The sequence below is a fragment of the Gopherus evgoodei genome, chromosome 12 (genome assembly GCF_007399415.2).
Source record: "Gopherus evgoodei ecotype Sinaloan lineage chromosome 12, rGopEvg1_v1.p, whole genome shotgun sequence".
NCBI classification, from domain to species: domain Eukaryota; kingdom Metazoa; phylum Chordata; order Testudines; family Testudinidae; genus Gopherus; species Gopherus evgoodei.
The window spans coordinates 2,251,366-2,264,136 of NC_044333.1; the positions used below are offsets into that span (position 1 = coordinate 2,251,366).

The window sequence follows — 12,771 nt, forward strand, 5'->3', positions numbered from 1 at the left end:
GCTGGGGGACGGGTCTGCATGCGGCTCTGCAATGCCCGCTCTGACTCGGGCACCGGGTCGCAGAGCGGACCGGCCTGCGGCTGACCCCGGGCTGGGAGTTTCCTGCTCTCCCCTGGCGCCCGGCCCGGGATCCCGCCCCCAGTGTGTGGCCGAGCAAAGCTCCCCCCCAGCCGCCACCAGCGCGGCACAACCCCGCGGAGGACGCTGGGAATCCCGCCGTGTAAACGCAACCCGGCTCCACCCCCACTGCCACGGCCCCGCCCGCTCCGACATCTTCCCCTTGGGCTGGCGCCGCGGCCGTCTCCTTCCCCGTCCCCAGCTGCCCGGCGTGGGCTGCGCAGACCCCCCGCTACCCCCGGCCATGCGCAGCGCCGCGCACCCCCTGCCTGCTGCTCCCGGCGGAGCGGGGGACCCAGCCTCCCGGACCCCGCGCCCCGCCAGCGTGGCCACGAAGCCCCAGTGAGCGCCCCGGTCCGCGGCCGCCAGGATGCGAGAGGCGGGGGGCCAGGAAAAGCCGCAGACTCCGCGCGATCTGCCACCCCCCGGACTGACCGAACGGTAAATCGAGTGACTGGAGCGGGCTGTGCCGGGGGTCCCTCCTGTACCCAGCCTGGGGACGTGCCTTTTGCTGGGGGTCTTTGCAGTCAGGAGGCGAGTTAAGCCTGCCGGGGTACGGGTGAAAGTGTCACCCCCATTTTACAAGTGTCTTGACAGGACTCTGCCTGCGCTCCCAGGGCCCTGTCGGAACCCAGGAGTCCGGGCTCCTAGTCCAGGCGCTCGCTGCCCCGCTTCTCTCCGCTGGATTCTTTTGTTGGATCTGGTGTATTGTCCCCACCTTCTCTTTCGTTTTCTTTGTTGGTGACCCGACAGTCAACCGAAACCAGCAGCCAGCCAGTTGGTGGCAAACCCAGTGTTACACCGAAATGACAGACCCTCTATAGCCAGGTTTGGAACGATTCGATTTCACCAGTAAATGTCGATTTCACCATGCGCACCCCCCCCCACCCAAAACTGTGAAAAAATATTTCCGTCAATAACCAATTAAATGTACAGATAGGCAACTTAAGAAAAACGCTTTTTGAGAATTTAAAGACCAAATCCAATGATTTAGGCGTGTCACAAATGGAGTAGCGAATGAATTGTAAAAACTGTTAGGGTTTGTTGATTTAAGGATATTTACTTTGTGTATTTTCACAGGTGAGATTGGTTTATATAGCTTTAACTTTCTGAATCTCAACATCTGATGTCATTAAATAAGTGTCTGACCTTCCCCCACCCCAGTAATTTCCCACAACCAGGAGAATTTAAATAGATAAAAAGCTAAAACAAAGTTTAAAAATCAACATTGATATTATTTGTTGAAATTATAAGTGGGGGGGAAAAAAGTCAGTCTCTGCCAAGCCTCTCTATAGCAAGCCAGGCTTGTTCTTAGACTGATTAAGAACAGGAAAAATGGCTAAATGTATCGAAATATGTTTAAGTGTCACAGATATAAAAATATTTGTTATGATTAAGCAGCAAAGAGTCCTGTGGCACCTTATAGACTAACAGACATTTTGGAGCATGAGCTTTTGTGGGTGAATACCCACTTCGTCGGATGCATGTATCCAACCAAGTGGGTATTCACCCACAAAAGCTCATGCTCCAAAACGTCTGTTAGTCTATAAGGTGCCACAGGACTCTTCGCTGCTCTTACAGATCCAGACTAACAGGGCTGCCTACCCCTTGGATACTTGTTATGATTAGTCTTTTTTTCTGAATGCAACAAAAATGAAGAAATTGGACACAGCAGGCTCCCAAATAACCATGTTAATTACCTACAGACAAACATCCAAGACCTAGCTTATTGCTCTGGCTTAATGTTTGAGGCTTAACACTTAGTGCTAAACTCAAATCTAAAGCAAAGAACCCAGTGTGCACCACTGGAAGGCTCACAGACTGCTGTAAAATAGTCTACCTAATTGCTGTGTGCTGCAATTAGATGAACCAGCTAGCAGCTTTAGAGTACACTTTCCTTCTCAAGGCATTTGAAGAAATCTTCATCTGTGGCTGGAATATCTCTGTCCTTTCCTTTTTTCTATCCCCCAAATGCTAGCCTGCAGGTGACCAAGTTTGTGGGAATGTATAAAATGGTTCCCAGTGTTTCATGTTATCACAACAGCTTGGTATCTTTGCATTAATCATCTCATTTCTCCCCCGCTCATGCTCCCTATGGTGTACTAGAGTAGGCCTTCCCTCTTGTGGGCCTCCTAGGGTGGGTTACAGGAATAGGCTGTTCTCCAACAGCGGGTGGGGAGATTCCCAGACAGCTAAGGGTTAATTGCAGGGTTGTTGTAGCCATGTTGGTCCCAGGATATTAAAGAGACAAGGTGGGGGAGGTGATACTTCTTCTTGGGACAACTTCTGTTGGTGGAAGGGACAATCTTTTGAGCTTCAGAGCCTTCTTCACATCTGGGGAAGGTGATCAGAGTGTCCAAGTTAAATACATGGTGGGACAGATTGTTAAGCATAAGTGGTTCAGACATGCTTTAGGAGACCGCTATCCCACCATGTATTTAGCTTGGACACTCTGGCTACTTTCCCCAGACTTGAAGGAGAGCTACCTGAATCTCAAAAACTGTCCTTTCCTCCAACGCAAGTTGATTCATAACAGACCTTGCTTTACCTGCTTTGTCTCTCTCGTGGTTGCAGGCATGTCAGCGGTTTGAGTGTGTGTTACCTTCCGAGGTCTACGATCTTCCAAGCAAAGAACCTCGACCGAATTCCAGAGTCTGAAGGAATGCAGCGGTAAGATTGTGCATCCCACTCCAGGCACCCAGCTACTTCACCCATGCGATTGTAGAAGGCCAGCCTCCCACTTCCTGTCTTTGCATGCAGAACGTGTGTGCTGTATGCCCATGTCTCTGCTACTGAGCGTGCTGCTATATCGCCATGCTGGCCTTCCTTCACATAGCAGCTCTCCCGTCACGATCTTGGCCGGCAACGTTTACCTACCAAGCCACGCTGGCTCTGTGTCTCCTGCGTGTGGAGAACTGGCTACCCCATGGGATTGCAAGGCCAGATCCTAGGAAGTGTGGAATGTCTGTAGTGCCTGGTAGGCTCGGGCCCTGAATGGGGAGCAGGGTAAATGGTCTTTTGTGTGCAGGACAAATACTGGGCCGACCTGAGCAGGGGTGGCAGGTTTGTAGAAATTTTGGTGGTGCCCAGAACCCGCCCCTGCCCAAACTCTGCCCCCTAAACTCCGCCCCCACCTTCCCAAGGCCCTGGGAGGGAGTTTGGGTGGGGGAGGATGTCTGGGGTGCAGGCCTTGGGCTAGGGCAGGGGATTGGAGTGCAGGTTCTGGGAGGGAGTTTGGGGATGAGAGGCGGTGCAGAGGTGAGGGCTGTGGGGTGTGGCTGCAGATGAGCAGTTTGGAAAGGGCTCAGGGCGAGAGCAGGAGTATGGGTGGTGCGGGCTCAATCTGGGGCTGGGGGGTTTGGGGTGTTAGAGAGGCTCAGGTCTGGGGCAAAGGGTTGATGTGCAGGGGGATGAGGGCTCTGGCTGGGACTGGGAATAAGGTGTTTGGGGTGCTGGAGGGGCTCAGGGATTGGGCAGAGGGTTAGGGTGCAGGGGGATGAAGGCTCTGGCTGGGCCTGGAGATGAGGGGTTTGTGGTGTTGGATGAGCTCAGGGCTAGGGTAGAGGGTTACGGGTGCAGTGGGGGGTGAAAGCTCTGGCTGGTGGTCTGAGGTGGGGCAGGGCTGGGGGTGAGTTTGGGATGCAGGCAGGCTGCTCTGGGACAGGGGCCAGAGAGGAGGACTCTCCGAGCCCTTTCCCTGGGGGAGGAGCCCCCTTTTCCTGCCCCGCCCCTACCCCAGCAGCACACTCACCCCCACCACTGTCACCGCATTTGCTCCTTAGGGCCTCTCCAGGTCCGGGAATCTCCCTCACCTCCCCCATGGTGGGTGCTGGGGGTGCTGCATGCGCCTCCTCCCCTGCTGTTGCCCCTGACTGTTGCCTCACTGGAGGTGAGGGATGGTGCTGCCTCCTTGCCCAGCATGGGACAGGAGCACTGACTGCGGGCAGGGAGGGGTGGGGGGCTGTGCTGATGGAGTGTCCCATTGGAAAATGAAAGGGTCTGAGGGGGAAGGTCAGGCTCAGAGTCAGTCTGCCCTGGCAGTCGAAATGGGGGGCATTAGAACCCTGCGGCAGGAGTTGCTGCAGGGAGGCAGCATGGAGCTGCACGAAAGAGTAGAGGACACTCTGCGCCTGGGGTGGTGCCTGGAGGCAGCAAGTCGGGGCTAGATGACGCTCAGGGGAGGTGTGGGGGGAGACACTCGGCTCCAAATATTGGTGGAGCTGGGCCCCTGGGCTCTGAATATTGCTGGTGCCCAGGCACCACATGGGAATATAGCACCTGCCTATGGATCTGAGCTACTTCCTCACCTGTTAGGCAGGCAAATGCCAAGGTGAAGTTGAGATTTGGTCTCTTTCCGTCCCTCCTTGTGCGCCAGGCTCCAATCCCAGCTCATCTAAGAGCCCAGGGAGCATTTCTGCCCTCAGGGAGGGGCTGAGGGGCTTTGAATAGCACCCTGGGCAGCCCTGTAGAGACTCGTGGAAGTCTCAGACTAGTGCTGCCTTGCACAGAGGGGACCAGCTGGGCAGGAATTCCTGTCAAAGGGGCAGTCCTGAAGGATAGTTCAGTGGTTTGAGCATTGGCCTGCTAAACCCAGGGTTGTGAGTTCAGTCCTTGAGGGGACCATTTAGAGATCTGAGGTAAAAATCTGTCTGGGGATTGGTCCTGCTTTGAGCAGGGGATTGGACTAGATGACCTCCTGAGGTCCCTTCCAACCCTGATAGTCTATGAAATGGAAGCACGGCACTTCTCCCTGAGCGAGGAACCCTGGGGTAGGCACATTAGAGTGTGGCACTTCAGCAGAGAGTGGAGGTGGGGAATGGGAGAGGGGTCACAAGCCCCCACTGCAGCTTCTAGCCACCTCTCCCCTCCAGCTGTGCTGTGGAACAGCCGGCTGTGATATCCTGGGTTGTGGCCGACGCGTCCTGGGAAGGGGTGTCTGAGAGAAGGAGGGGAGGGAGCTCAGTGTGGTACCATCCCTTGAAGCTGCACAATGAAAGACGCACAGGCCTGCTGTTCAAGGACTGCTCGTCGATGAATGATGCAGTCAGGTTGCTGAGTGATGCAGCTGGTCACGGAGTGGCACACAGGGACTGCCATAAAATCTGATGGGAAGGATAGCCTAGTAGGCTTGAGTTCTCTTCTCCTGCACAGACTTCTATGGGCCAGCCTCTGGGTGCTCCAGTTTCTGTCCATTGTGGATAGTAGCTGCGCTGTGACTCACAGGGGTATTGTGGGGAGAAATACATCAAAGCCTGGGAAGTGCTCAAATACTGTAGAATAGTGGCAACAGAAATACTTACAGTAGAATAAAAAGTGGCTTAGACACAGGGAAATCATCCATGTTTACCTGCAAATCCCCTTTCTTCTAGCAGGAAGCTCTGCAGATCCTCTCCAGTGGGTCTCCAGCCTGCCTGGAGCCCAGAATCAGGCCTGTTGGGCAAGGCATGGGAATTGTAGATCAGTCCCCGAATGAGAGAATTGCCACAGCAGCTCTAGAAGACTTACTTTATTTTTAATGTTGAAACTGTAAGTTCGTTTTGTTATGTGCCTGTCAGAGCAGGCTCTGGGGCCATGCCTGCGGCTCCCAAATGGTCTGCCAATACCAATAATAAATTAATTCGTCATGAACAATGAGGAATTAATACCCTCCCATTACAGTCAATTACTGCAGGGAACCTATTCTCCTCAGTCAAAAAACACAGCTCTTGAGATACAGTCCAGAGATCAGACGTTTTCTTCAGCTGGGCGAGATCTGTGGCCTTCCCTACTAGAAGGATGGACGCTTTGGGGTAAGCATGGGTAGCTGTTTCTGCTCGACTGTACTGCGAGGGGTCACAAGCCCTTTGCGGTGGGATTTAAATAGCAGCCGTGGAGGGACCCCAAATAGCTATATGCATTAAAGGTGCAATGGGAAAATGGCTTGCCTGGACAGCCAGAGAAGGAATGCTGATGAGATCTATGTGGAGGGTCCTGCCTAGGGAAGGGACCTGATCCATCTTTCCTAATGGTCACTGAGCTGTTGCCAGTGAGAGCTGGAGGCAACTGCTGGCCTTTCTGCTGCTTGATACGTGTCTCTGAACTCTGGGCTGAAGCTGCAGACTTCACACTTCCCTGTCTTCAGACCTGACCCCTGCCTCTTCTCTCTCAGGTTAGAGGATGAGAGGAGGTGGCTGTCTGTCCCTAAAGTCTACGTCCTCCAGCCTTGGATTTTGAACCTCTTGATGAAATACGAACAGTTGGACTCCAGAAATACTCAGGTGCCTGGGCATATCCTGAAAGTAAGTGACTGGGACTTGCTGTACATCACTTGCCTCTTCCCAACGCCCTGCTGGACGGGGGAAACCCTCTGCTGCGGGATGTCACCGTGGCTTGAGTGTTTCTGCAGGGCTCCACTCACTGGGCTCCCCGAGGGCTAACCAGGACGGCATGGTGCAGCTTCATTGCCCCTCCTGAGGAAAGGGAAGGGAGCTGAGACACATTAGAGGGCTGATCTTTCCAGCTCCCCACATACCACCTCGCTCTAAAATTGAACTCACCTCCTGGGGCTCTGGTTCTCTCTTCCCCTTGAATGTTGTGCAGTTTTCTCTCCCGAGAACCCACATGCCTGCCAGTTCTTTGGCTGGTTCTCCCCTTGCCCCTGTGGCATTTGTCTCTCGGCTTTTTGAGGTGGGGGTGGGAGTGGGCTGAGATCTCTCTCTTTGCCCCTCGTGGCCAACATACCACATGACACCTCCCACGTCTGAGCCCTGAAGCGCAAGGTGCTGCTCTTTCCATCAGCCTGAGGTGGTCGCTAGACAGCTGGGCAAGGCGGCCCTTTCCCACAGCACTCCCGCACCTGCTGCAATGGGGTGGCCTCTGGGGTGCTGCCCCTTCCCACTTCTCGTCCCACTCTTGTTATTTGAACACTGGATAGAGACAGGTCCCTGCCCGAAGGGGTTTGCAGGGTATATTTGATCCAACTAGATCAAAGCTAGCTCTAGCACGAATAGCAGTGATGTCATGGTGGGACCTTGAGCGGCTGCCTCCCGTGCTGCCGTGGCTTCACTGCTATTATTGCTTGAGCTAGCTTAGCTTGGGTATGTCTACGCATGCTGCAGTCCCAGTGTAGACTTACCCACGACCTACGAAGGCGTAGCTGGTGGAGAATGGGGCAGGAAGGCAGTGCCTTGGCCTCACTAAGACCAGAGTGTGTGTGTGGTGGGGGGGGGAATGAGCGTAGTTTGTGTCATTAATGCGATAAGAAAAATTGGAGACTGTGATGCCTGAGGCTGGTTGGAAATTTTTCGATAAAACTTTTTTTCTTCGGAAAATGTCAGTTCATCTAAATCAAAACTTGTCGCAGGAAAGGATCAGTTTTGACAGAGTTCTCGTTTCAGAAAAAAGTTTGATTTGTCCATGTTTTGTTTTATGCGGGATTGTTGTAGCCGTGTTGGTCCCAGGGTATCAGGGACAAAGTGGGCGAGGAATATCTCACCAATGGAAGTTGGTCCAATAAAAGAGAGACAAGCTTTTGAGTCCCACAGACCTGAAGTTGGGCTCTGTGGAAGCTCAAAAGCTTGTTTCTCTCCAACAGTCATTGGGCCAATAAAACTTCACCCACCTTGTCTCTCATGTTTCATTTTGACATTTTCTAAACAAAAAGTTCAGTTTTTCAGTTAGAAGCCACTTTTCATTTCAAAAGTGAAGTTAATTTATAGTAAAAATATGAAAAGGGTCAAAATTGAAACTGGGTGGTGATGGTACCTAGGGAGGTGGTGGAATCTCCATCCTTTAAAGGCTTTTTAAGGCCTGACTTGACAAAGCCCTGGCCCGGATGAGTGAGTTGGTGTTGGTCCTGCTTTGAGCAGGGGGTTGGACTAGATGACCTCCTGAGGTCCCTTCCAACCCTGATATTCTAACATTCTATGAATTGACCCACATTGATTTATTATTATTATTGGATGCTCAGTTTGCAAATATTTTTGAGATTTTGACTTTTCCTCCCAATTTGGGATGGGAATGTTTTTTTTAAATCAACATACGAAGGCTGTATTGGGTCAGACCAATATCCTTCTAGCCTGATATCCCGTCTTCTGATGGTGGCCGATGCCAGGTGCTTCAGAGGGAATGAACAGATCAATTTTCAAATGATCCATTCCTTGTCGCCTATTCCCAGGTTCTGCCATTCAGAGGCTTAGCCCTCGTCCAAACTAACCCGCGGCATCGGCGGGTTAAAATCGATTGCTCGGGGATCGATATATCACGTCTAGTCTGGACGCGATGTATCGATCCCCGAGCGCGCTTACATCGATTCTGGAACTCCATCAACCCGAACGGAGTTCCGGAATCGACACGGAGACCCGCGGACATCGATGCAGCGCTGTCCAGACGGGTGAGTACCTCGATTTTAGAAATTCGACTTCAGCTACGTTATTCCCATAGCTGAAGTTGCGTATCTAAAATCGATTTTAATATCTAGTCTGGACGTGGCCTTAGGGACACCCAGAGCATGGGGTTGCATCCCTGACCATCTTGCTAATAGCCATTGATGGACTTATCCCCCATGAACTTACTTCAATCTTTTTTGAAACTTTTGGCCTTCACATGATCCTTTGGCTGTGCATCATGGTTGGCTGTGCATCATGTGAATAAGAATTTTATTAGTTTGCGTATTAATTTCATATGGTGCCTGCTGGTTCTTGTGTTATGTGAAAAGGAAGTGTTGTTTTCCCTATTTGTTTTCTCCACACGTGTCATGATTTTATAGGCCTCTATCATATCTTCCCTTAGTCATCTCTTTTCCAAACGGAACAGTCCTCGCTTTTTAATCTCTCCAGTAATTTTTGTTGCCCTTCTCTGTACTTTATCCAGTTCTAATTAGGGCTGTCAGGCAATTGATCGTGTGATTAAACAACCATGGAATACCATTTATTTACATATTTTTGGATGTTTTCTACATTTTCAGATATATTTTTTTCAGTTACAACACAATACAGAGTGTACAGTGCTCACTTTAATATTTTTTGTTACAAATATTTGCACTGTAAAAAACCAAAAGAAATAATATTTTTCAGTTCACCTCATACAAAGCACTGTAGTGCAGTCTGGTTATCATGAAAGTTGAACTTACAAATGTAGAATTATGTACAAAAAAAAACTGCACTGAAATATAAAACAATGTAAAACCTAGCAGTCCACTCAGTCCTACTTCAGCCAATCGCTCAGACAACCAAATTTGGTTACAATTTACTGGAGATAATTTGCCTGCTTCTTGTTTAAATTGTCACCTGAAAGTGAGAACAGGCATTCGCATGGCCCTTTTGTAGCCGGTGAAGAAAGATATTTACGTGCTAGATGTGCTAAAGATTCATATGTCCCTTCATCTTCAAGTACCATTTCAGATTACATGCATCCACGCTGATAATAGGTTCCGCTTGATAATGACCAAAGCGGTGCAGACTGATGCATGTTCATTTTCATCTTCTGAGTCAAATTCCGCCAGCGGAAGGTTGATTTTCTTTTTTGGTGGTTTGGGTTCTATAGTTTTCGCATCTGAATGTTGCTCTTTTAAGACTTCTAAAAGGATGCTCCACACCTTGTCCCACTCAAAATTCGGAAGGCACTTCAGATTCTTAAACCTTGGGTCAACTGCTGTAGCTATTTTTAGAAATCTCACATTTTCACTGCAGATTTGACAGAACGCAAAGAAGGTGCCAGTGTTCTTAAAACAAACGTGCTGGGTCATCATCCAAGACTACTATAACTTGAAATATATGGCAGAATGTGGGTAAGACAGAGCTGAAGACATACAGTTCTCCCCCAAGAAGTTCAGTCACAAATTTCATTAACGCATTATTTTTTAAGGAGCATCATCAGCATGGAAGCATGTCCTCTGGAATGGTGGCTGAAGCATGCAGGGGCATACAAATGTTTAGTATATCGGGCACATAAATACCTTGCAATGCCGGCTACAAAAGTGCCATGTGAACTCCTGTTCTTGCTTTCAGGTGACGTAAATAAGAACAGGAATACTTGTGGCACCTTAGAAACTAACACATTTATTTCAGTCTCTAAGGTGCCACAAATACTTCTGTTCTTTTTGCGGATACAGGCTAACACGGCTGCTACTCTGAAACCTGTCATTGTAAATAAGAAGCAGGCAGCAGCATCTCCTGTAAATGTAAACAAATTTGTCTTATTGAGATTGGCTGAACAAGAAGTAGGACTGAGTGGACTTGTAGGCTCCAAAGTTTTACATTGTTTTGTTTTTGAGTGCAGTTATGTAACCAAAAAACCCCCTGCATTTGTAAGTTACACTTTCAGGATAAAGAGATTGCACTACTGAACTTGTATGAGGTTAACTGAAAAATACTATTTATTTTGTCATTTTTACAGTGCAAATATTTGTAATCATAAATAAATATAAAGTGAGCACTGTACACTTTGTATTCTGTGTTGTAATAGAAATCAATATATTTGAAAATATAGAAAAAATCCAAAAATATATAATAAATTTCAATTGGTATTCTGTTTAACAGTGCGATTAATCACAATTTATTTTTTAATTGCAATTAATTTTTTTGAGTTAATCATGTGAGTTAACTGCAATTAATTGACAGCCCTAGTTCTAATATCTTTTTTGAGATGAGGTGACCAGAAATGCACACAATAAAAGTGTGGGTATACCATGGACTTATATAGTGGCATTATGATATTTACAGTCTTCTTATCTATGTCTTTCCAATGGTTCCTAATATTGTTAGGTTTTTTTGACTGCTGCTACACATTGAGTAGATGTTTTCAGAGAGCTATCCACAATGACTCCAAGATCTTTCTGCAGTGCTAACAGCTAATTTAGACTCCATCGTTCTGTATGTATTGTTAGGATCATGTATTTATCAACACTGAATTTCATCTGCCATTGTGTTGCCCAGTTTTGTGAGATCCCTTTGTAACTTTTCACTGTCTGCTTTGGACTTAACTATTTTGAGTAGTTTTGTATCATCTGCAAATTTTGCCACCTCACTGTTTACCCCTTTTTCCAGATCATTTGTGACTATGTTATGACTATATATACTCCCACAATATTCTTGCCAGCAAGTTAAAGTATGGATTGGATGAATGAACTGTAAGGTGGATAGGAAGCTGGGGTCAATGTAGTGATCAATGGCTCGCTGTCTAGTTGGCAGCAGGTATCAAGCGGAGTGACACAAGGGTCAGTCCTGGGGCCAGTTTTGTTCAGCATCTTTATTAATGATCTGAACGGTGGGATGGATTATACTCTCAGCAAGTTAGCAGATGACACTAAGCTGGGGGGAGAGGTAGATATGCTGGAGGGTAGGGATTGGGTCCCGAGTGACCTAGGCAAATTGAAGGATTGGGCCAAAAGAAATCTGATGAGATTCAACAAGGACAAGTGCAGAGTCCTGCACTTAGGGTGGATGAATCCCATTCACTGTTACAAACTGGAAACCGATACAAACTGGAAACCGAATGACTAAACAGCAGTTATGCGGAAAAGGAGCTGGAGATTACAGTGGATGAGAAGCTGGATATGAGTCAACAGTGTGCCCTTATTGCCAAGAAGGCTAACAGCATATTGGGTTGCATTAGTAGGAGCATTGCCAGCAGATAGAGGGAAGTGATTATTCCCCTCTATTTGGCACTGGTGCAGCCACATCTGGAGTATTGTGCCCATTTTTGGGCCCCCCACCTCAGAAAGGATGCAGACAAATTGGAGAGAGTCCAGCAGAGGGTAACGAAAATGATTAGGGGGCTGGGGCACATGGCTTATGAGAAGAGACTGAGAGAACTGGGCTTATTTAGTCTACAGAAGAGAAGAGTGAGGGGAGATTTGATAGCAGCCTTCAACTACCTGAAGGGGGTTCCAAAGAGAGTAGAGCTCGGCTGTTCTCAGTGGTGGCAGATGACAGAACAAGGAGCAATGGTCTCAAGTTGCAGTAGGGGAGGTTTAGGTTGGATATTAGGAAACACTATTTCGCTAGGAGGGTGGTGAATCACAGGAATGGGTTACCTAGGGAGATGGTGGAATCTCCATCCTAAGAGGTTTTTAAGGCCTGGCTTTGTGACAGATTTTCGTTACCAGTCTGCCTGGAGCATCAGTTGATCAGGCTGATGCCACAGGATCATTTGAGGAGGAGATGACAAAACGCATGAAGTGTCTAGATTTTAAAGCTTTATTGATAAAATAATAAAATAACAGCAGAGTGTGCTGGGAACACTCCCATGCCACTCAAGGAGAAAGCATTAGACGCCCAAGCCCTAACCCACTTTCATATTCTCACACGCACTAACCAAAGCTGGCCAGGCTTGGGTGTAACATAAGAAGGCGATGGGGGGGAAGGATGGACGGGAGTGCTGTCCTGGGCTCAAGGCATCTGAGAATCTGCTGTGCTCTCTGACTTGCCAGGTCTCTGGAGGGTTTTAAGTCCTGGGCTTTTTTGGGGGTGGTTTTGTTCAGGGCCCTCTGTTCCTGGTGCTCTTTGTACTAGTCCAAACAGGCTTTCTATAGTCTCTTCCTTTTCCAAAACATTCCAGCTTCAGGGACGCCTGGCTGGCTCCCACTCTTGTTGTCTCGTCTGTGTTTTCAGCCTCTGCAGTCCTGGCTTTGTTTTCCTCTCTGCTGGTCTCTCTGTCCTGCAGGTGCAGGTCTGT

The 12,771-nt window shown here is 48.8% G+C and overlaps 1 protein-coding gene across 5 annotated transcripts in view; it reads left to right on the forward strand.

Annotated features, from left to right (window-relative positions):
* Positions 1-280: 280 nt before the first annotated feature.
* Positions 281-12,771, forward strand: part of ACD (ACD shelterin complex subunit and telomerase recruitment factor) — a 35,010-nt gene continuing 22,519 nt past the window's right edge. The window contains exons 1-4 of one of the 5 annotated variants that reach the window (XM_030581192.1): positions 281-558; positions 871-945; positions 2,692-2,787; positions 6,266-6,395. In XM_030581192.1, the coding sequence (XP_030437052.1) occupies positions 488-558; positions 871-945; positions 2,692-2,787; positions 6,266-6,395 (372 nt within the window). In that variant the 5' untranslated portion in view covers positions 281-487. Of the gene's footprint in view, positions 559-870; positions 946-2,691; positions 2,788-5,775; positions 5,907-6,265; positions 6,396-12,771 lie in introns of those variants that run through there. The other 4 variants (XM_030581191.1, XM_030581193.1, XM_030581194.1 and 1 more) reach the window with 4 other exon arrangements.